The following is a 23,871-nucleotide window of genomic DNA, read 5'->3' on the forward strand; positions in this document are numbered from 1 at the left end:
CCAGAACCTCTGGATCCCAGGTCCTGTTCTGCTTTTCACTATATCATACCACATCCATAGCTTTTTTTTTCTTTTTTTTTTTTTAAGAAGTTGTTAAGCCCAAATATGTTGTTTCCATTATGTCAAAAGTTAGAGATGTAACATTCTAATTATCTAGAAAAACCTAGTTTACCAAAAAAAGGTTGTTTCATAATGCTAAATGAGTAAGGTGTTTCTATTAAACATTCAGAAATCTGTTCTCAGTAACAGGCAGTCTACAATTTTAGTTGCTTTTAATTCCTTGTGCCAGTATGTAGGCTTTTGCTACTTATACTTAGGATAGGATAATCACACTGGTAATAAGCAGAGCCTGAGATTTGCACCTAGGTCATCTGACACCAAATCAGCAACCTTTTTGTCTCCCTGTCTACAATTATATTGCTTCTCAGCCTTAAGCCTCAGATGGTGTCTTTAATATCTAGTTGTGTGCAGAAAACTTGTCAGCAGTTTGCCTTGCTTCTTTGCACAGGAGCACCATCTAGTGGCAAGCAGAATAACTAAATCTATAATCCTTTCTAAAGGAGGAGTAGTGTACCTGCCTTTCATTACCACAGTATACCTCAAATATTTACCTAGCTATGGGACACAGAAAATTCTATTGTAATGATTGTATGGAGAGGACAAGTAGGATGTTAGAAATATGCTAAAAGAAGCAAAGGAGCAGTTCAGCAATCTTCTTATATGCGTGACCTTCAGAAAGTAGAAGTTATAATTTTTATAAACTCAAGAGATGGCTTAAACAGAAAGCTTAAAGCATAGTTATGGGTAGGAAAGATTTCTTATATCTAACATGTTTCCAAGGGATCTGGGAGGAAAGGGGAAATTGTGTTCTTAATACGATGTTTCATACACTGTGTGGTAAGAGAAGAGACATTCTTTTTTTCTAAAAGCTGAACTCATTTTGCCTTTAAGGACTGGGGATGGTATCTAGGTGTGTTATAGAAGGAAATGGCAAACTACTGCAGTAACTTTGCCAAGAGAACCCCAAATGGAGTTACAAAGAGTTGGACACGACTGAAAAAAACAACTGAATTTAGATGCATTTTGCAGTCTTAAGCTTGAGTTTAAGAATACTGAAGAATTGCTGAGACTCATTGGGTCTGTTTCACAGAACAGTTTTTCTGGCTTTGCATGTGTACTTCAGTTGGGGGGGGCGGTACAGGGAGGACTGAACATAGTTAATGGCACAAAATGTAAACAAACATCCAGCACTACTGTCTCTGGTTTTCTTCCGATTCAGGAAATCATTCTGAAGATCCCCTTCTCTGGTACTGATAGCTTTTTTCCTCCCTTTCTTATTTCTTCAGCAGCGTCAGCCTTTATACCAGAAAGCTGGCGGGTACAATGGGAAAAAAGCAAAACAAGAAGAAAGTGGAAGAAGTACTAGAAGAAGAAGAAGAAGAATATGTGGTGGAAAAAGTCCTTGACCGGCGAGTGGTGAAGGGCAAAGTGGAGTATCTCCTGAAGTGGAAAGGCTTCTCTGAGTAAGCTGTTGATCGAGTACTTACTATGTTCAGGGCATTGTGCTGGATGCTGTTGGGATAAAATGAGTTCATCTTGCCTTCAAGGAACTTGTGATCTATAATGTCTGTAGAATGTGATCTATGGGTAACAGTTCGTGAACTTGTGGGTATTGAATATTTCTACCTAACTCCAAATCAGAGGCAGAATCATTTTATGAGAGATCAGCTTCATTTTTGAGAGAGTGAGTTTTTGTTTTGTCCCTAAGTACAAATATTATCTGTACTAGCTTTTCTTCTTTATTAGTCCAGTTTGTTGGTATGGTTGTTGGAAGTACTGACCAATTGATGATGCCTCAACAGCTAACCTGACAGCAGCCTGGTTAGTTCAATTACAATATTACAGTAAGTGTAGCTGGAAAAATTGACTTTTGATGCTCTGGTTTCAGTGAGGACAACACTTGGGAACCAGAGGAGAACCTGGATTGCCCTGACCTCATTGCTGAGTTTTTACAATCACAGAAAACAGCCCATGAGACAGACAAGACAGAGGGAGGCAAACGCAAAGCTGATTCAGATAATGAAGAGAGAGGAGAGGAGAGCAAACCAAAAAAGAAGAAAGAGGAGGTAAGGAATTCTTCCTTAGCCCAGATTCATACTTCTTTCAGAATAACATAAAATTAATTGGGACTGAGACTTCTAAGTTCATTTCTTAACTCAATAAGCTCTTACAAGTGTAGACACAAGTAAACCAGTCTCTTCATCCTCCTTTTTTCCCCACTTACATAAGAAACAAAGTTTGAGCCTTCTGACTAACTGATCTAATGTTTAGAGAACTACTTTTGGATCCTCTGCTGAGACCACATTTCTACCCTGATCTTTATGTGAGAAAGATAGAAGCAAGGTTCCACTGTTGTCACCTTAATGATGCAATCTCTAATTGGTTTATTTCCCTATAGAGCAGAGGTCCTCAATATTTTCAGTTATAAGCCATTTTTTAAAGGTTCAGATGTTTTTCTTGTTCCCATACTCCAAAGTAGTTACTTCTAAGGACAAAGAGAGGCAGATATTTCTTTATACAAAGTGGGAAATCTTACAGATTCATACTGTGCACATGCTGGCAAGAAATTCACGTTATCTTATAGGAAAGTGGCCACTTTTAGAATTAGGAAGGCATAAGTGATTCAAAACCTAGGAGAATTTAGAATCAAAGCAGACTTCTGGACACCGAAGTCCATATATTTTTCTGTACTTCTGATCTTTCAGTCAGAAAAGCCCCGAGGCTTTGCCCGAGGCTTGGAACCAGAAAGGATAATCGGGGCTACAGATTCCAGTGGGGAGTTGATGTTCCTGATGAAATGGTGAGTCTCTCAGTGCCTCTGGATGGGGGTGAGGGGGTGGGAATGTGGTAACTGTTCTCCCTATCCTGTACCAGAGAAAAACAGCTGATAATTTCAGTTACTCAGATATGAAGTCTGGGCCCTTAAGATTCTGTGGCTTTTTTGCTCATTTTTTTTCCCAGGAAATGAGAGAAAACTAGAGTGAAGATAGGATTTCACTCCATTGCTATAAAAATGCAGGAAAAGATTTGAAATGTAATTGGACACTTTCACCGCCTCCAAGTAGAAATTGAACTGGCCCTAGGGGAGAGTATCTGTATTTGTATTGAGCTGTGTGATTCTTTTTACTGGATTAGTCCCACACCCTTCCAGTTGATAAAAAAGGGAATCCCACAATTTTATCCCACATGTTTATCAACAAATACAGAGTAACCCCACTAACTGCTTTCACTTAAGCATTTACTTTTTAAAGTTACCGATTGGATATACAAATGGTAGGTAATTTTCCACAAAGCATCTAAAATAAAGTAAAAGTCATTTTGATAGATTCCTCAAAATTCTCCATAATTACACTCCTCTCCCATTTAATATTGTTTCTCTAATCTCATTACTTTTAAAAAATGAATCTCACCTGTTGTATTTTTTAAAATGAGTAGCGAGAACAGCCCTCTAGAATCAGAACTACTTCAAAAGCCCCATCCTCTGAGACTTTATTATCAAACTAGTAACTGCTCAGGGTGGGGAACCTGTGGCCTTTAGGCAGAAGGTTCCCCATCCCTGGAACATCTCTACTAACTCCTTTACTTTAGAACTGTGGTTCTCCAACTTTTCCACGATGATAGAACCCTTTAAGGGTAAACCAAATTTTGTAGTAAAATCCTCCAAAATGATTATTTTTAATGCCCAAACATAGGATTAATTTAAAACACACACACACACAGAGCTTGAAGTGTTTCAGGGTTCCTTTCAGCAGAGTTTGAGAAACGTGGCATTTGAAGCCTGTCACAATTGACATTCCATCTTCCTGTGGGATTACCAGGTTTAGTTCTCCCTTAACAAAGTTCTTAGTCACAGCTTGCCTAAGCTGAAAAGAAGTTCTGTTATCTAAAGAGCTACATAGAAAACAAAAGTCGGTTCATATCATCTCCAGAGCTTAGTTGTCTGTTCTCTGTCAGCATGTAGTAAGATCTGTATTAAACTCTGATCTGTGGGGCCTGGGCTGCTGGGATGGACAGTTGATGCTCTTCCTGCTTCTGTCATGAGACATTAGTAATGCTCCAGGCATATTAATTATTCGTCATAATCTTGTGTCCCAAAGGACCTTAGAAGTTGTGTGTGGACATGTTAGTGAGTGCCAGTTAGTAATGTTATTGTCATACGTAAACTGTCAAAATTTCTATTCAGAGTGATGAAAATTAAGGGGAAAAGTAAAATGTCTGCTTGCATTGAAAGAGCGTGAGGCTTTATCCTCACTTGGAGTCAAGATGGCACTGGCATCTCAGCTTTCATCAATAGTAAGAGGTGAGCCTTAGATCAGCCTCTCTAAATTCTTTGGGGAATCTGATATAACCATAGTTCAGGAATAAGCTTACTATAGAGAATGAACCACACCCACCATACCACTGTAGGATGAGGAGAGCCAGCTTCTTGGTCAGTTCTTGGCAAAGACATCTGGGTGTGGCAGTGGGAGCAGTGATCAGCCAGACAAAAAAGAATCTCATTGTGCAACATTACCTGACCATCAGCAAACACCGCTTGGAGCATGCTGCTCACCCTGTGGAAGTGTTTGATGTTCACTGGTGAAGTGCCCCTCTTCCCCCAGTCCAACTTGGTCTTGATAGGCTCTGCTTTATTCCTGCAGGAAAAATTCTGATGAAGCGGACCTAGTTCCTGCCAAGGAAGCCAACATCAAGTGCCCCCAAGTGGTCATCTCCTTCTATGAGGAGAGGCTGACGTGGCATTCTTACCCTTCAGAGGATGATGACAAGAAAGATGACAAAAACTAATTCCATCATGTGCCAGCCTCTGTCCCTCAGACTATGGACTTGAAGTGGGGAGGATAGGAGTTCTGCTTGTCTTGACACCATAGAGGGGGCTTGAGAAGATGTCCTTTGAAGAGTCAGTATGATTCCTGTGCCCTGCAGCAGCATCCCAAGGGCCTTAGGCAATTCTGTGCTGTACACTTTGCAAACCTGTCCCAGTGGAGGGGAAAAGTGTTTGGGGCAGCCCATTCTTCACTTTGCTGAGAGGAGAAGCAAAGGCCCTTCCATGAAGGACATAACCTTGTGGAGCAGGTGTGGGGTCGAACAAAGAGATCGATACTGCAGCTCTTCAAAGAGCATCTCCACAACCCACGGCCGCCTTCCCAATAGTGTTAACTCTGCATTTTTACCACGTAGCATGTGTGTAGTTTTTGGCTATTACTGGTGTATCATTTGGAGGGGGTGGGGGAAGGGAAAAAGGGAATGAGTAGGGTCATTTTTTTTGTTAAAAATGAGGGAGGGAGGGAGGGGGTGAGTGAACTGACAATAATCCAGTTCCATGTCCAGAAACTTAACTTTTTAAAATGGTCATTGGCAACATAAATGAGGACTGTGAGAGACTGTACAAAGCTGTGAATGTCTGAAACCTATATGCCAAGGTATGCTCTGCCTGAATTTAGTGCTATCTCCCAAAAACTACTCCAAGCTGATTGGAGATGGAATTCTAATAGGAGTTGAGGCTGGGGTCAGGGAGTGGAGCTTGAAGGGAGAGGAGAGAAGCACAGATAGGCCAGTCTGTTGTTTAGTTAAAGGTGCTAATTCTTGAAATTGAACCGAAAATCCTACAACCTCCCATCTCCTCAACTGAGTTGTTTTAAATCTCAGCTTGTGTATCCAACCAATGATATGTGGAGGTAGAAGATAACAGGGCCCATAGTCTTAGGGTAGATAACTCTTGGAGCCTCTGTTTTTTTGAAACTCAGAAACCATTATGGTAGAGTTCTAACACTGACAGCACAAGTTTAATCAGATCAACACAAGGGTTGAATGATTTGGAAAGCCTCAGGAAAAGAAAGAACTTTTACCCTGGGCATTGGTTCACTTTAAAACAAAAATGGTTAAAATGGAATTTTTAAAAAAAAAAATTCCTGGGAATTACCCAGTCCCTGAAATAATTCATGTCTTGAATCATAAGACCCACCAGTTCTCCATGTCATCTAGGGTGGGCTGTGCTAGAATGTCATTGTAAAAAAAAAAAAGTCTTTTTTTAAAAAGCATGTTTTTAAGTTTCTGTGAAAACTTTGATTAAAATGTAAACTTGTTGGATTTGAACTTCATACCAAGCTCTGTCAGTTTTTGTCTTAATAAAAATTTAGATTTATAATCCCTGGTTTTCGTCTTGACTCTAAACCTCCTATTGCCGAGAACTTTGGCCTTGGAGCTTTCAACTTGTTGGAAGCCTGATGAGCTCTGGAGGATTTTGGAAGAGCTGGATAACAGGTGATATTCCGAAACCAGCTGTTTGAATTCTGCTTCTGGGACTAAAAGCACTATTTAAACCCAATTAAATGAGAATCATTATTAGTACCAGCACAGGTCCTATTGGTCTTGCTCTTATAAGAAAGTACCAGAAATACCCTAGAAAACCTTTAACAGGATCTGTTTTTAGCAGGTGCACTGGGAGTACAGCAGACCAATGTAGAGTCTAAAGATCCATCAGCATCTGCCTCGCATCTGAGAGCTACGGAGGATGCCACGAGTTTAAGGGACCTGGCCACTAAGTCGTCTTGATTTTGACTGTCCTTGACTTAACTCATTTTCACAAATGTTATATGATCCCATGGCAAATTCACAAATTTGAAACTGTTCTGACTTGGCCCCATTTTTAATGTCTTTAATACTTAACATTTCCCTTTGAACTATATTGCTCATCATCATTGGAAGGATGAATAGTAAAATTCCACTAAAATCAATCAGCATTCTTGCCTGTTAGTAGTTCAGGCAGTACCAATTTGCAGGACTATTTTTAAGGAACTGTATTATTTGGAGGGTTTTGTTCTAAAAGTTTGAGACAATATTTGGCTAAGATTAATTGTTCTCCTTCATACCTATTCAGAGCACTAAATGTAGTCACCAGTGTATTCTATTTCAGTTATACTTGAAACAGGAAGATCTTTTTTGGTTCAGCTTCTCCAGTTGGTCCCTGGGATATCAATAGGGTGGAGCCGTGAGGGTTTATGGATTGAGCTGCCTCAAAGAGAAGCCTTCCTGTGCAGAGGTTTGAGTGTGTCTGGTTTAGAGAAATGGGTGGTACTGGCGGAAGTACATATGAATAATAGTGGGAGAGCTTCAGGTATCATCCCAGGATTTTGGAAAGCAGTTCTATCCCTCTCTGCAGCCAGGGCAACTTCTTGTTCTTTGAGGTGACAGAGGGTGGAATTCAGAACTCTAGACTAGAAATCCCTTTCTTGGTAGTTCTAGACTAAGCCTTTGGAGTCTAGGTGATAAGGGAAGAGAGCCATCAGAAATGACTTTAAGGGTGATGTGGCTGAGGGTTGTTGTAATCGTTAGCATTTAGTTGCCAGCACTTACAAGTGTTAGGAATGGAAGAGCCATCTCAGCCTCTTCCACTACTGTAGCCCACCTCCATACCCATTCAGACTAAAATAAAAACGTGACTGGATCAGATTCTGCTTAGTAAATGATTCCACTTCACCGATGCATTTAACAGCAGGAGTCCACTGTCAGGTGCTAGTGGCAACCTAGTGTTCCCGTTTGTGATCCAGAGAAAGTGTATGTACATTAAGATTGAAGAAGGAAGTCTCTGACAAATGATCTTACCAATGCCTGTGAATCTGTACATCATTAGTGGGTAGGTCGGACATGGTCTCTCTGAGCCAATTCAGACAAGGTGTCTAATATTTAAATTTCCTTCATGGGAATGGATCTGCTTTTTTATTTCAACCCATAGAAGCCCTGCAGGCTTCATCCTGAATGGACTGCAGATGTGCTGAAAGGAAATGAAATTTGAAACAGCAGGATGACTCCAATTTCACGGCCAGGGTCAGAAGGACCTAGTGCTGTGTGAAGGACAATTAAGCTTTTATAAAGATCTTGTTTACTCTTTATATTAGTTTGGGTTAAACTCCCAACAGAACAAGGTTTATAGTGTGGCCTGGTTAATTTAATGGTACACATTTGGGAGCCTAGACCAAAGCTACTGTTTAGTTTAAAATCCTAGCTGACTTTGACCGGCCCCCCCCACCTTTGTACTTTGCATAGCCCCCACAGTGGGAGGTAAGATTGACCTCAGCAGCCCTGTTGGGGATCTTCATTCCTGAGCCTGGAACACTCAATGTCTCTGCCACCAGCAAAAAGGTCAGATTTTTTTTTGGTAGGGCTGACCCCCCTTCCACCTTCACCTGAGACTCCATTGGGATGATACTTGAGTATGTACATTTTTCAGCAGAATGAGCTGGAGTTGAGGAATGGCCATTTCCCACCCATTCCAGGGTGTGCCAGCACAGCGGAATGGCAGACAGTGAATCTTTTTTTTGTGTGTGTGAGGCAATTGGGTCATACAGCTAGTAAGTGTCAAGTGTCTGCTCTGAGGCCAAATTTGAACTCCGGTCCTCCTGACTCCAGGCCCAGTGCTCTATTCACTGCACCACCTAGCTGCCCCAACAGTGAATCTTAACACGTCTTACATAAAGCAGTAATTTCCCAATGTGGGTATTGGGGAGTGGGCATGAAAACTGGGTAGGAAGTGGTTATTTTTGTTATCTGAAAGTGCTGAATGGTCTATTTTAAGTTTAATTAAAGGTCCATTTTTAAAACACTTCAGTGATGCCCTCTGAGATAACTGGAAGCAACACAGAGTGCAATAACATACACTAACGAGGCAGTTGTGCCTTGTATAAAGACCACAAAAGCTGGAGTGTGTAGTCCTGGGTCCAAGTCCAGGCTCTAAAAAGATTCTAAGCACACCAGCCTAAGTAAGTATATGGCCACAAACAGCCTGTCTTCTACCCGGAGACCTCCCAAACCAAGAGACTAGGAGCTGGTCACCAGATAAATGTAATTAATTCAAGTATCTAAACACCCTGGAAACCATCTATACCCCAAATACTACCAAGTTAACTTCAAACACAGTCCTTCTCCAACCCAAGGGCTCAGAATTGCCAGCTTCCTTTTAACCCAGATTATCCCAACTAGACACAAGGTAGTGTGAGATCACCCCTTCTCTGAAGTTAAGATTTCTCAGTGTTTGTTAAGCATCCCTTTAAAAATTCAACAAACCTTTCCAGCTTGGTGGCATTTATTTCAGACAGTCCCCTACCCCAGCATCATGAGCCCTCATTTCAGCCAGACTGCAATGTTGGGCTTTACAGCACAATGTGGCTCTCGAGTTTTTATTACCATAGGACGCGAATGCACTGTAATTATCTGCAGGCAGGGGCCACTGGAGCAAATTACACACAGCACAAGGTCAGGCATAAAAATACAAGTCGTAGCAGGTGAAGAGAAAGGAAGCAAGGGCCAGGTGTCAGGGCCTAGCCTGGGCTCCCTAAGAATAACACTTTAACCAGGCCAGCACTGTGTGGGTGGCCAAAAGTGAATTTTTAATCCTTTCCCCTCCATCATGACAGGGACCAGCTGACACAGCTGGGAAAAAGGACCCTCCTCCCCAAACATAGCTCACCTGCACAATACTTGAAAGGTTAAAAAAATATAGTTAAGATTTTTCTTTAAAAAACAGAACAAAAACAAACAAACAAAAAACACTCTCCTCCTCATTCTGCTTTCCCTAGTTATCAATTCAGGTTTGGCTGCAGCCACACAAATGGCTGGCTAGCTAAGGCCCTTTACTGCAGTTCCACTGGAGCCAGGGCCCTTGCTCCCCCCAAAATTAAACTCAAAGGGGAAAAAAATTGCACTTGAGTGAATCAGCCATTTTATTATAGTTTATTTTATTTTGTCATGTGCTCACAGCATCTCTCTCTCTCTCTCTCCTCTCTCCCTGGCAGGTCACAGAGATAAATTAAAAATAAAATCTAAGAAGAAAATAATTTAAGCATTTTCCCAGCTTATTCCTTTCTGTTCCTGCTGCTTATCCAGACCTCCTGATGGAGGGGGAGAAAATCAGTGCTCCCACCCCCATCCCCCAAACCTCTCCTATTGGTTCAGAAGCTGAAATTGCTTATGAGAATCCAGCCAGAGATGGTCCTAGCTGCAAACTAAATTCAAGACAAAAACAAAAACGGGTGCCTCTGGTGCTGATGGGACCCTCAGCCACATGTGGATGTCTCCCCTTCCTGCCTTTACCAGGTCCCATGATGCCCTTGCTGAGCAGGGGCAACTAGAAAAAGTCATCCCTGCCCTAAAGTGGGATGGTGCACTAGGCCCCCACCATACTCACTACACATTCCTCCAGAAAGAAATCCAAAAAAGACAGACTGACCTCAGGCCAGAGGAGAAAAATCCCAAGTGTTCACACAGTCACACGGAGTCTTTATGGCAAAGAGAACATCTAGCAGCTTTGAATATTTGGGGCATCTCCCTTTTACTCAACACAAACACTCTAGACCCTATAAGTAAAAACAGGGCTCAAGCCCTAAAAAATCAAAGCGCAAGAAAGAAATTCTGAGAAATTCTAACAGAGGCCTAGTTTTTCAGTGACAAGCCCAGTTGGAGGGAGGAAGGAAGGGAGTGAGGGAGGGTGAGAGGAATGGGCTACTCCCCCAACATTGTGCTGAATACCGACTGGAGATTGCCACAGAGGCTTTTCCTCCTACCTCTCCCTAAGGTGGCAGGTGGGGGCCTCTCCTCTTCCTAAGGATAGCAGGAAGGAGGCACATCCCAGACCCAGGAGTTCCTGCCAGGAACTTCTTAAACATCAAAGTGCTTCAGCCGGTGGGGAGTGGGGATGGGAAGAGTACAGCATCCACATGCAGGCTGCAGTGGGAATGGTGCAGTATTAGGAGCTGGCTGGGGAGGGTTTGAGGGGTGGGGGCAGTGAGTGCCACATGCTTGGTGGGTGGGGGAAATATGTGGCCTAATGGCTCTTTCCACCCTTTGCCCTGCTCACTCTTCCCTTTGACCCTAAAACCCTCCTAAGGTATTTGGAATAGGGTCTCAATAGCTCCTAAGTGGCTGAAAAAAACAAATGGGGTGGAGGGAGTCTCCAGGAGCTCCCCTTCAAGAATGCTGATGTACATGGAATTTTAAAGAGTTAATAGGGGCCCCCTCCCCCAACCCACTTTGTAAAGTGACAGTCACACCCCACCCACCCCAATCAGGGTGAAGTGGGGTTTACTCACATAGAAGACCAAGACTCAGTCACAAAAACCCACAGCCTGGAATCTCAGCTTAGGCTTCCCCATGGTTTTCTTCCCGCTTTGATTTTTTGGGGTGCTTTTTCTTTATCCAAAAATCAGACTCTTTCTTTTACCCCTTCTTTCACAAGGTTCTTCCTTTATCACCCACAATGGCACTCACCTTTCAGCTTCTTCCCACCCCCAGCAATGCCAGCTCCATCCCTGCCCTCCAAAAAAAATGGGTGTGGGTGGGCCTCTATCCCTCCCACAAGCCCCGTGGTACCCTCAGCCCCAGCTGTGGAGATGGAGGAGGGGGAAGGGCGAGCAGAGCTAAACATTGCAGGGCCCGCCCATCTTCCTGTACACTGACCGGCAGTTGTCATGTCTGAGAAGATATATTGGATAAGAGGCATCAAAGTTCCTCCAGCACTTCCAGGCACAGCCTTTTCTCCAGTTTCTATCAGAGTGAGCTTTGTCCCCCTCCTCCGCAGGCAGGCTCACTTCCTCCTGTCTTTCTGCTTCCTTTCCTGGCGCCTGGCCTGCTGGTCAGCTAGTGTGCGGGGTATCAAGATGACGCTGCCATCCCCGGCATACTGCAGGGCATACTGCGTGGGGGAGTAGGGCTGCCCGTTCTCGTCCCGCAGCCGCCCAAACACTTCCTGGTACAGACTCTGCACTTTCTGCTTCATCTGGCGCAGGGACTTGAGGAACTCCACCTTTTCCCTGAGCAGCTTGGACTTGTCCCGCTGCAGGTCCTCCACATCCCGCTCCAGGTTAAGGATGGTATCCAGTTTCCTTTTGCGACAATTCTGCGCTGCCATCTTGTTTTTGCCTCGGCGCCTGATGTCACGAATGAGACTCAACTGGGCCTCGCTCAGCTGGTACTTGGACAGCAGCTCGTTGAACTCCTCCACTGGCAGGTTAATGATTTTGTCATTTGTGAAGGGGATCTTCATGGCTCGGGCCCGGTGCTCATCCCGGCTCATCTGCTTGTCTAAGAAGTCGGCCTGCTTCTCTCTACTGCCCTTCTTAAGGGCCCCGGGGAGTTGGGGGTCTGACGCATCCAGGGCACCAGGGGCCATGTTGTAGGTGTGATTGTGCCCCACGTGCTCCAGGAAGGGTAAGTAGGAGAGCTGGGAGGGGTCCTGGTAGCTCATGCGACAGAACTTGGTGTATTCAGGTTGGTAACCCACAGCCCCCTCGGCCTCTTCTAAATCCAGATTCTCAGAGTCAGAGCTGTAGCCCACAGCACCTTCCTCTGAAAAGGAAGAAGAGGCAGAGGATGAGGCAGAGGATGAGGCAGAAGAGCTGCCTTCTGAGCTGCTCAGAGAGGCAGGACTATGGCTCGAGTCCAGGGAAAGTCCCGAGTCAGAGTCAAACTCCTCCTCGAGCTGTGAGGCCTGCACAGGGTTAAAACCTTCTTCAATGGCCAAATCCATCAAGCTGATCTCATCCAACATGGCTTCATCCAACAGGCCACCCAAAGGGTCAGGCAGCTCAGGGCTGGCTGTCTCATTGGCTGTGCCATTGAGCTGAGGAGGAAAAAAGATCCCTGTCAGGTTGGTGGAACCAAAGGTGGAGTTGAGGCTGGTGGAATTATTGGGGGCCAGCTGGAGCAGGGCGGATCCACCAGCCACAGGAAGGCTTTCAATCTCAGGGCTGAAGAGCGAGAAGTCCTGGGCGCAGCTCCCCAGGGTCGCCTGATGCAGGCTGACATTCTGGTTGATGGGAGTGCTGGGAGCGAGGCTGTAATTGGTGCTCAGTGAGTCTCCAGTTGTGGCACTGTAGAGGATTTCATTTGTTGCTGTGTTCACTTCCATAGCCTAGGAGATGAGAAACACTGGTCAGTATGGCAAGCATCCTCCCCAGGGGGTGAGGAGGAGGGAACAGCAGAGACGAATAACTTCAGTTGTCAAGGTACATGAGCGGTCTAAAGCACCAAGCAGGAAGGCAATGCTAGAGTCACACTGAAAACAGGTTTCAAGAATAGTAATAGCTCAGCACTTTACATGTTATTTCATTTGAGTCTCACAACCACATATCGAGGATAGATGTGTCTCGGTTTCCTCATCTGTGAAATGGGGATAATAATACCTCCCAGGGTTGTAATCAGGATAAAACAATATTTTTTGTAAAGCACTTTATAAATGCTAGCTATTATTATTATCCTGATTTTAAGGATGAGAGGTTGAGTGTCTGAGGCAGGATTTGAACTGAGGTCCTTATGACTCCAACGGTCTTGCACCTAGCAGTGAACTGCACAAGTTCTGTTCCGTTAAAGGACAAAATGTTTCCTATGATCCCCACCTTTAGTCAAAACTGACCAACTGAATCATGTTTTGACCAGACTTCCCTCTACATGGAGGATGCGAGAGAGACCACAGGTCTTGATCTCCATCTTTACCACATGCCTAGTCTTCTGGCTGAGAGGCTATCTTAACCAAGAAAGAAGAGGAGGGACTCACCAGGGGGCAAGGGGAATCTTTTGCTGAGTAAGGAAGGCACTGGCTTTAACACTAAAAACTTGGGGGTTTAATAACTCTGTGGCCACATCTGGGATCCTGGACAGAGAAAAGTACTCATTTCCCTTCTCAGTACACATTTTAGCAGAACAACCCCCCACCACCACCACCACCACCAAGTTCCCTGGGGTTACTGGTCAGAATGGTCAACTATTCCCACCTGCATTTCCATGATTGACATGAGGTCTTGCCACTGCTGTTCCAAATCAAATGGAGATTCTGTCTCTGTCAGAAGTGGGGACAGGAGATTGTTCTGAATAGCCGAGGACTCAGTCTCACTAGGCACTGCTTCTGTTATACTGGAAACATCTGCAGCTGGAAACTGAGGACAAAAATACAGGCTTTCACTGGAGAAAAATAAGAGAAAGGAGGGAGAAAACCACCCTATTCTAAGCCCTGCCCTCAGCTCTCTCCCCACAAAGTACTGCCTAACTTCCTGCCTCCAAATCCATCCCCAGCACCTACAGGGCACGTGGGTAGGCACACTGTGACTGATACAGAGGTATGCCTTGTATGAAGGTTAGCCAGTGCAGAGGGTTTCCCCCTGAATCTTGCTCACCTCAGACTCCTCCCCTTTGGGGAAAGTGGCTTCCAACAGCCTAAGGCACTCCTCCAGGGACAGGGCTGTCTGGTCTTCCCCACCAGGTACCTATGGCAAAAAGTCTGACTGAAGTGGGCCAGGGCTGCCCCAAGGCCAAAGCCTTCCCTCAGCACATCCAAAGGGGGAGGAGAAAAGTGACTGATTCATGCTGTGCCATAATTGGATCTGGATCAGAACAAGGTTAGTCAGTCATTTTCTAGGTGATTTCTCTAGAAGAGGAACCCAGGGCCACAACCCCTAGGAGAAAGGCTAACTGAGGTTTGAAGCAAGAAGTCTGCTAGGCATCCTGTCCCTGGCTAGGGTGAGCTGTCTGAAGAGCCTTCCTCTATTCCCACGATTTCCCCTCACTTTTACTATCCCCAATCCCACAGGACCTCCATCTTTCTCTACTACCAACATAAAGTAGCCATTAATAAAGTCACCCTGATGTCTGGGGGGACAAATGTGAAGAGGAAGATAATGAAGTGGGTGAACTCTTACCTGTGCAGGGAAGCTTTCCCCCGTCTCTCCATCCACTAGCAGGTTTCGAGCCAGGGCCTCAGTCCCTTCATCTGGCCAGCTGTCCCCACATTCCCCCCCATCTCTCAGCTCCTTGTCCACTTCACTTTCTTTCTGGCGATGGCTATAGTCAAATATCTCTCTCCCTGCACCCAGATCAATGTCCTGCCGCCAAAGGATGTCAATCAGATCAATGTCCTGAAAGATAGACCAGATCTCAGTTCTCAGGTCCCCTAAGAACCCTACCCTACACCTCAGAAGCCAGATGTGTCCGTAATTCATGGCAACCAGGAAAGCTCCACCCCCACAACACCCCAACACCAACTTCCAGCACCAGGTACATTTCTTCCCATCAGGATAGTTTTATTTATCCCTGAACCTGTAATCAGACCCACGGATCCACCTAGGTAGCCAGAAGACCCAGTCATTTATAATTCTGTCCTGGTGGGCTACAGGACTAAAAGAAACTCCTTGGTTAGGTATGCAGCCTTCACTACTGGGAAATCTCCATTTAGGGATAGACTCTCTGTGGCTTTAAGGGCTCAGGAGGGCCTGATCTTGGCCAGGGCAGACAAGGGCGGAATTGTCATGCAGAATTGCTTCTTAGTGGAGGAGCTTGCATCAGCCAGTGGTGCCATTGTCATTTGCATAAATGGGTGGGTTGGGCTGGAAAGGAAAATACCTGCATTTCCAACCACCTGATGAAACAGAGCAGACAGCCCCTTCCTATAGCACCCCCACCCAACTTTTCTTCTGGCATACTTCCCCTAGCTGGCAGCCAAATGGGACCCAAGTCTCTGGAACCTGCCTGTGGTCTCTCGGCAGCTTCCCCCAATCCCCATTCCAGGAAGTACCAAGAAAACAGCTTCCATCCCAGGATGGAGTGGAGGGGTGGAGGCAGGAGCTTGTACCCCGTGCCACCCACATGCCTTCTCACAAAAGAAAACAGATCCCTTCCCTGTCCTGGAAAGACCATACTTCCTACAGTCACCACACCCCAGAATTTAACCCCAACATGGCCTTTCCACTCAAGGGCACTGTCACATCCTAGCCTTGTTCCAAGTCTTCATAGTACAGTCTTGTGTCCATCAGACCTGTCTCCCCTTCCTTCTCCACCCAGATGACTCCCCAAGTCAGTCTCTGTAGATCCCTGGTAGAGCAGGACTATGTTAACCTACATGACGGGAAGCTTCTCTTTTCTCCCCAGCCCCCCTGCCTTCCCACTTACAAGTTAATTCCCAGATACCCTGTCAACCAGAACTCTCAGACCCACCTTCTCCGAGGGTCCCAGGGGACCCTTTTCCCTCCATTCTCCCCTCTGCCCCTCAAAACTTTCCTGTAGCATCTCTCCCTGTTTCAGTTTGTCCACACACACACCAACCTGAGCAGAGGCCCTGGACCAAAGATCAGAGAGGGGCTGGGTTGCCCTGCCCTCAGCCAGCAAAGAGTTAAGAGGCTGGCTCCCTCTGGAACGGCCCCCACCACTGTGCATGCTGCGGTCCAGAAGGGTCATGGTCTGTGAAGTGCACCCTAGGACAGCTGGATCAGGGCAATTGGACAAGGGACTGCGCTGAGTTCTCTGCATTCAGCGGATACACTGGATTGGCAGGGTAGCCCCCTGCTTGCCAGGAGAGGCCTGAAGTGGGTACCCCACCAGTGCTGCTGCCCAGGCAATCTAGCCCAGCTCCCTTCCTCCATCCTTGAACAAGCCCCCTCCTTTCTTAAGACCCCAGTTCTACACACTCAGGTACCTGACAGCCCCCACCCTGAGCTCACCGCAGAGGCTGCAGTGAGATGGGATTCCCACCCCATGTTGCGTGCTTGGGCTGCAGAGGAGAGAGAGAACTCTCTCCTAGTCCTATCATCCCCCAACACCCCACACCCTGCTCGTCCCTCTTTCCCCCCTTTTCACCCCCAAACTTGTTACCTAGGCTGCAGCAAGGAGCCAATCCCCTCCCCCCCACCCCGCAGGTCACTGCTGAGGCTGCGGAGAGAGCCAATCCCCTCCCCCAGGCCAGCCGCTGGGCTGCGCAAAGAGCCAATCCCCTCCCACTCCAGTTACCTAGGCTGCAATAGGAGCCAATCCCCTCCCCTAAATCTCTGCTGGAGATGCAGAGATCCAATCCCCTCCCAAAGCTGGTTACCTAGGTTGCAAGCTGGAGCCAATCTCTGTGCCAGGGCAGCTGAAGAAGCTGCAGCATGGACCCATCCCATCCCAGGGTCTCCTTGAGGAGATGCACTCAGGGGCTGGCGGCCCCACCCAGCCCAGCTAGTCAGCTGGGGTGGCGCAGTAAAGTCCTGGGGGAGGGAGATGCTGCTCCCCCTGCTGTCGCATCCTGCTTACCAAGTCCAGGCAGGGACATGCAGGCAGGGTCCCTGAGGGCTATTCCCAGCTGCCATTAAGTGATCCTTTCCTGGGAATTTAAGTTCTCTCAAAGTGGGAACAGCTTTTCTATTCCTCCTGGAGATCTGGATTCAATATATACCCAAACCCAAGGGAACTTTGGGCCCAAGTACCAAGCCTGAGCTGGAACCCTACAGGCCTAGATCCACTGGGAAATAGGCATCTGGCTACCCTAAAATAGGTCAGACCCAGTGGAAGGGAGTGGGAGCTGTCTGCACATGTGCAGTGATGTCACAGGGTTGGCAGGGCCTAGTCACATGCCACCAGAGTATCAGCTGCCCCTATTACCAGCACTTAGGGAGACAGGTGCCATAGGGATCCTAACCACAACCCTATGACCTCAGCTTTAACCCTTCTTTCATTTGGGTTCTTTGCATTACTCTTCCTAATATAGCCCCGTAAGGAAAGCCCCTGGCACTCACCAAAATAATAGCAAATTAAACTCCTTGGACTGCTATCTGGAAAAGGAAAATCCAATTCCCTTCCCCCTCCTGCTCCCCTTGCGCCTAAGGTCAGCAGAAACAGCATGTCCCAGGCTATCATGGCCAGGAAAGAACTGTAAACAGCCCACCCACCCCCCTCAGTTCCAGCCTCACCCCTTTGCTCTGGGCAGTATGCCAATCCTGAAGGGAATCCTATCCCTGTCTAGGGCTTTGGCTATAGCTGGCTATTGCACAGGCCTAACCATTATGGGGAGTGGGGGCTCTGTAACCCTGGAGAAAATAACAGCTCCAGCAATGTCATCACATGTTCCAGGGCTAAGTATTTTTATCTTTCCTCCTCTCATCCCTCAACTGTTGTAAAAATGTTAAAATCAATACACACACACACACACACACACACACACACACACACACACACACACAGTAGGAGACCTTTATGCCGGTGCCTTATGCTCAAAAGAAGTGGTAAGCTCTTCGAAAAAATGTCAAGTACAGCCTTTCTGAGAAAAAAAAGAACCAAGGACCGGGAAAGAAAGCTAGAGGAAGTATCAAAGTCAGCCATTATTTCAGGTTTGAAATTAGGGCATAAAATCTAAACACCAAGACCAAGGAAGAAAGCAAAACCTGAGGCAGGTATAATATGCCACCTCCCATCTGGCCTATTCAGGGAAGCCCCCAGCCACTCAACCCCCAAGTCCCATTCCTTCCATCTCTGACTTCAACGGGAGATGAGAATACCAAAGTTGGAGGTGAAAGCCAGGAGTCAGCACCAAGCAGCGAGTGGGTCCCCTCCCAGAGTCATTTCCTCTATTCCACCCACCAGTCTCAGGAGAGGCCTGGGCAAAGGAACAGGAACACTTAGCCACTGCTCAGCCTTCTTCTACTCCAGTTTCCAAGCAGCAAGCACAGTCATGCCCACCCTTTCGGGAAATTAGCTTGGGAGGAGGGGAAAAAGAGGGGGAAGGGAAAAGACTTCGAGGCGTTTTACTGCAGGGTACTTTGCCAAGGCTGGAGTTGGGGGCACTGGGAGTTTGCTCCATGAATGCCCAAGGGTATATATAAGGCAGGCCTGGGCAAAGCAGAATGCGATGAAGAAAGGGCAAACAGAAATCAGCAACACTTAGCAACAAAAGAGAGGAAGGAAGGAATATACTGGCAGAGAATAGGGAAGGTAAGATTCCAAGAGAAAAAAAAGGTCTAAAAATGGAGGACGAAGGAGACTCCTGCTTCCTGGGCCTGTGCCCATATTAGCCCAGCCTTTCTGAAGCAGACCCAGTCAGAGCTAGCTGGACTTCCACGTCGGCCATATTCTCTCAGTGTGAGTATAGCACAGAGAGGCAAAGGTCTAACTTGGGGGACTCAAGGAGCCAATCTATTTAGCTTCCCTAAGATTAACCCCCTTTCCTCAACAAACCCAAAGAAATGCCCTTGACCCTCCCTACAGAGTAAGACAGTTTTATCTATGTCTTTTTTAAGCCCCTGGTTTGGGTGGCCAGCCAAACCATACAGTCCAAAAAAAATGTACATAACTAATGTAAAAATGTTTAATAGGAATGTATATGTAAAGGCTATATTAGATTGTATGCCATCCTAAGGAGGGACGTGAGAAGGGAGGGGGAGAAAAATTTAAAGCTCAAAAGCTTATGGAAGTGATTTTTGATAAATCAAAATAAATTAATAAAAAAAATTTTTTAATGCAGTGCTATTTTTATCTTTTTTATAAAACTGTGGTTGGGGGATAGAGTAGAGTACAACTGCACCACTTTCTGTCCCAAATGATGCTATTAACCACATAAGAAACAGCAATCTCCTGTACTAGTGCAAGACTTCTGCGGCAAAATGCAGTTTGCTGTTTTGCTCCCACCCCACCCACTCCCCTTTTCTCTCTATTCTAGGTCTTTAGAGAAGTGAAAGAACAGCCCTCACCTGGCTGCCTGGAACTACCAAATCTGCTCACTGAATAAGCCTAAGAAAACCAACTGCTCTTGTCTCAGTAACTAAATAAGGGCTGAAGAAAGAAGGAAAAAACTGCCCTAGGACATGTGTATAATTGTGGGGAAGAAAGGGTCAGAAACCAGATTTGTTTCCTAGCAAAAGCTATACAAGGCAAGACAGCAGAACACAGCATGGCTTCCTCTCTCCTTTGAGGAGTTCTACTGACAAAAACATCACAGCATAAACCAGAACCTCCCATTACTGCTAGAGGGGAGACAACCGCCCAACACAGTGCATCCAGTGCAGCTTGTTGATGATCTTTATACCTAAACTCAGAGAATTCACCCCTATTTCCTGCCCAAGGTGAATTCCTGAAGGTAAAGTCTTTTCTCTGAAGTGGTCTGATTTGTCAGGAGGGTTGGAACTATGCCCATAACCCACGCAACAATAAGTCAACAAGTGTTTATTAAGGCATTTTATGTGCCACTGTACTAAGAGCTAGGAATACAAATACAAGGAAACAGTTCCTCCCTCCCCCTCAGGTCCAAACCACCCACAACCAGGGTTGCCTACCTCTTTGGTTAACTCTCCGCTGACTGGAGGAGCCACGGCCCCAAGATCTTCCAACTCTTCCCCGAATCCCTGCTCAGCTTCACTTTCTCGTACTCCACTTTCGGAACCTGTCACATCCTGGAGGCCACTGGCACTCTCCAGAGCAAGGCCTGAGCTGGGTTGGCTGCCAGACACTGACCCCTCAGGATCTCGATGGACCAGCCAGGCATTCACCTCTGTGGTAGGCACCTGAAACCTGTCCAGGGCCCTCACCTGGTTAAGAAGCCGCCGAGCTGTGAAGTAATAGTCCAGGTCTACACTCTTCGGGTGGATCCCATAGCCATCCAAGGTATTCCTCAGATTGTGGAACTGGGTCTGTGTGTAGGCAGAACTGGGCCCCAGGATGATCTCCCGGAGTGGAGAGAGTTGCGAGTTCAGGTAAGTATCCACGTCCACCCGCACCCCAATCAAACTTAGTAGAATGGTGAACTGGAGGAGTCCTTCTGTTAAATATTTCTTCAGAGAAAGCATTGCTGAATGACCAGAATGTTTATTCTTTTCAGTTTTTAAATCTTCCCGACCACAAAGCAAGGCCACTGCTCAGCCAGTAAGTCACACTCCTTAGTGGCAAACCTTGTAGCCAACCCTGGTAGAACACAGGGTCAGAGCTCACCAACACCCCTGAAGGAAAGCCCTCTGAGTGAAGCTGAATCCAGGTTCCAGACCACATTCACTTTCAGTTCTCATCACCTCTCCTCTGAAAGTACAACTGTTCCTCCTAACCCAGGCCCAACATCAAGAATCTCATGTGATTTACTGACCCCACAGTCCACATACAGTCACTTCACCTTCCCCTCCTCACTCACATTAGATGACTCCACTCGGCTGTTCTCAAGGACAACTGATGGCTTTGTTTTTCTCACTTTACCCCTTCCGTTGAGTTTTATTTCTTTGGCTGGAGATGTAAAATGTCTTGGGTCACAGTGACCCTCTTCCTTGACACTTACCAGGGGGGTTTCCAGAAAAATCTAAAAACAGGAATTAGAAAGGCAAACATGATAAGAACCATGCTTTACACACCAATGACCAGGGCAGAAAAATTCTCATGTCGGCAAATACTGGATTAAAAAGACAAAGTTTCTTTTACAGGAGAAAAATTACTTGAAGACACACCCATAGAAAATATTGCTGTAAGAAACATACAGCTCTGTAGAAATACTATTTCGTTTAAAGTATAATATTTACTGAATTAAACCTCCCACTTCCAAAGAGACTGCTTTGGATACAGCAGACAACACACAAAGCAACCAAAACACTTTGCATAAATATTGTCTGAATTCCCACACACACTACCCAGATTCTATTTTTGGTTTGAGGAGTCAGTTTCCCATGTCTCAGGAAAGAAAGACTTCTGAACTACCTAAATTGTCAGCACAGCCTGGTGGATGGGACACTGGACTTAGAGTCAGGAAGATCTGGTTGAAATTCTACCTCAGACACAAGCTATGTGACTGTGGGTAAATCACTTAATCTCTCTGTACCTCAGTTTCCTTATCTGTAAAATGAGGGAAGTAGTCACCAAGATCCTTTCCAGCTCTAAATCCTCTGTCCCAAGCTGGGCAAAATTCTTAATCTGGGTCTTTTAACTTAGGTTTTTAAAAACATATATTTTGGTAACCACTTCAATATAATCGGTTCCCTTTGTAGTCCTATGTATTTTATTCTTGAATTTAAAAATGTTATTCTAAAAAGGGGTACACTGAGGACACCAGCCTACCATAGTGATTCAATGATATAAAAAAGCCTAAAAACTCCTGCAGTAGGAAGAGGTTATAAATCTGGATAAGAGCTTGTAGAATAGAATATATACCATCAATAGTAGAAAATATGCCTCCACATAGTTTCCCCTTCCTATCATTATGGAAAAGCCAGATGGAGATATGAACTTGATGTTGTGGGGGCATAATTATTCCCTGGACAGTACCTGTCCAGACAGGTGTAGCTTTATATTATTCATTATATGACCTTTGGGGTAAAAATTAGTAACAGTACCCAGGGTAGTCAAGTTTCTATCTCAAGTTGTCAAGAGTTGCAAATTCCTCATTCCTCCCACATTCTGAGCTAAGCTTTGTCAGTTTCATTAACCCTATAATTCAGAACATCCTGGCATAGATTTGCCTAGATTATAGGGTTAACTGCTCTCCACCAAACCATGCTTTGGGACAGGAGGGAAAAAAGGGCACTCTACACATCCCTTCAAGCCACCACCATCTGGGCTTCATTTAATAAGAGTAAACCTCTAATCACAGCTCGGCATTCTTGTTTCCACAAAACTCTCACTCTTACAAAAGAGGATTAATAAATCAGTCCGGGGAGAGTCCCTGAAAATTTAGCAGTCTGTATATATACATCACATACATGGAGACAAGGGCACAATATATAGACGAATACATACACACACGAAATATGTACACTATAAATATACCATAAATCCTTTTAAGGACCTGGTGGGGCCCCAGCCCTGGGCTCCGCAGCTGCCCCCCACCCCCACCCAGCCCGGCTTCCCAGGCCCAGCCCCAGGTACCCTGAGTCCTGATGCGGCCAAGTCGCCATGCCCCTTCCCGAAGCCAAGGTCCAGCTGCTCTGGGTCGGCGAACGAGGAAACAAGTGCGGCCTTCCCCGGGTTCTGACCCCACAACCTCTACCCCACCCGGGCCGCCTAACCCCACCCGGGGCACCTCCCACAGCTGGGCTCCGCCCCCTCACCTCGGGCCATCGAACCCCACCAGCCCCGGGCCCAGCCCCGGCCGCCTGGGGAAGTAAGAGGCAATACCCACTGCTAGAGTCCGGTCGCCGCCGCCCCCAGAGCTCCGTAGGCCAGCGTCCCGGGCCTCGCCGACGCCGGCCGGCCCTGCGCGCTCCGCCGACGCCGCCGCTTCCCCTCTCCGTCCCACCTCCACCTCACTGGAAGGCCCGCCCCCGCGGCAGCACTAGCAACGACTCCACCAATCGACGATTAGCTCACAGCCGCCCGACACCTCTCTACCGGGTGTCCGCGCGATGGGCTGGAGCAGCGGACCAACGGCTGGATGAGCCCCCGCCCCGCCCTAACTGACGTGTCGCGCGGGCCAATCGGAGTGCGGCTCCTCCTCGTGGTGTGTCCTCGACAGTGACAGAGGGAAGAGACTCAATCGCCGAAGTACCAGCCCTGTCCCTTGGACTTGAGAGGGCCTCGGGGCTGGGCTGGGCTTAGAAATCCTCTGCTACGGCCCCTGCGTGGCCACAGGAGAATGGAAAATTAAGTCCCTGCGCGCGGGATGGGATGGGGCGTCACCGCCGGGGCTCGGAGTCCCACTCCAGGGGACCTCACCGTGACTTGCAGAAGCCCAGGGAGACGTACGGGCGGGGTCGGAGGGTGGGGAGAGGAACCGAGGCGGAGCCGGAGGCACGTGTCCTGAGGCCCGTGACGCCGGCGCCACCATCTTGAGCCCGGGAAGTGGAAATCTATTCACCCCTCCACTACGACCTTCCCTCTCAAAGTCTTTCCCCACCCTTTCTCCTTGCACTGCGGTTGACGCCCTTGTGGCTGACATCACGAAGCGAGAGTTTCCCTCTTCTCCTCACGACTGCCTCAACTGACAGGTTGCCATGGCTACGGCGAAGGGGGCGGGGAGGGAGGTCTCCTGTTCCCGCTCCCACTCTAGGAGAGACTTTGTAGAAGGTTCTTTTGCAGTCCTCCAGGAAAGGATGTCAAATCGCATCTTGGGGGCACTGCCCC

At 46.8% G+C, this 23,871-nt stretch overlaps 2 protein-coding genes across 8 annotated transcripts in view; one reads left to right on the forward strand and one right to left on the reverse strand.

The window, feature by feature from the left end:
• CBX1 (chromobox 1) overlaps positions 1–6,205 on the forward strand; it is a 40,657-nt gene extending 34,452 nt beyond the window's left edge. For 3 of the 4 annotated variants that reach the window (XM_078155999.1, XM_020997693.2, XM_078156000.1), the window contains 4 exons: positions 1,347–1,523; positions 1,949–2,126; positions 2,766–2,860; positions 4,701–6,205. In XM_078155999.1, the coding sequence (XP_078012125.1) occupies positions 1,384–1,523; positions 1,949–2,126; positions 2,766–2,860; positions 4,701–4,845 (558 nt within the window). In that variant the 5' untranslated portion in view covers positions 1,347–1,383 and the 3' untranslated portion in view covers positions 4,846–6,205. The remainder of the gene's footprint in view (positions 1–1,346; positions 1,524–1,948; positions 2,127–2,765; positions 2,861–4,700) is intronic. The other variant, XM_020997695.2, reaches the window with a different exon arrangement.
• A 2,916-nt stretch (positions 6,206–9,121) lies between these two features.
• On the reverse strand, positions 9,122–23,020 carry NFE2L1 (NFE2 like bZIP transcription factor 1). Of its 4 annotated transcripts, none has more exons than XM_020997688.2 (6): positions 22,931–23,020; positions 20,115–21,121; positions 14,742–14,957; positions 14,220–14,309; positions 13,821–13,982; positions 9,122–12,961 (listed from the first exon to the last, which is right to left on the reverse strand). In XM_020997688.2, the coding sequence occupies exons 2-6, from the start codon at positions 20,622–20,624 to the stop codon at positions 11,636–11,638; spliced, it is 2,304 nt and encodes a 767-aa protein (XP_020853347.1). In that variant the 5' UTR covers positions 20,625–21,121; positions 22,931–23,020; the 3' UTR covers positions 9,122–11,635. The 4 variants fall into 4 exon arrangements, with proteins under 4 accessions (XP_020853347.1, XP_020853349.1, XP_020853348.1 ...); XM_020997690.2 differs by having other exon boundaries at positions 22,860–22,949; XM_020997689.2 differs by lacking the exon at positions 22,931–23,020 and adding an exon at positions 22,678–22,766.
• Between the last annotated feature and the right edge of the window lie 851 nt (positions 23,021–23,871).

The sequence above is a fragment of the Phascolarctos cinereus genome, unplaced genomic scaffold, assembly GCF_003287225.1.
Source record: "Phascolarctos cinereus isolate Bilbo 61053 unplaced genomic scaffold, phaCin_HiC Scaffold_5;HRSCAF=322, whole genome shotgun sequence".
Classification (NCBI taxonomy): domain Eukaryota; kingdom Metazoa; phylum Chordata; class Mammalia; order Diprotodontia; family Phascolarctidae; genus Phascolarctos; species Phascolarctos cinereus.

What these genes read in the sequence shown, in the direction of transcription:
- NFE2L1 (XM_020997688.2), bottom strand. Translation starts at nt 20,624, where the DNA reads ATGCTTTCTCTGAAGAAATATTTAACAGAAGGACTCCTCCAGTTCACC. An exon ending in GCGGAGAGTTAACCAAAGAG is followed by an intron (nt 14,958 to 20,114) that starts GTAGGCAACCCT and finishes TCTATCTTTCAG; the next exon opens with GACATTGATCTGATTGACAT. An exon ending in TGTCAATCATGGAAATGCAG is followed by an intron (nt 12,962 to 13,820) that starts GTGGGAATAGTT and finishes CTCATCTCCTAG; the next exon opens with GCTATGGAAGTGAACACAGC.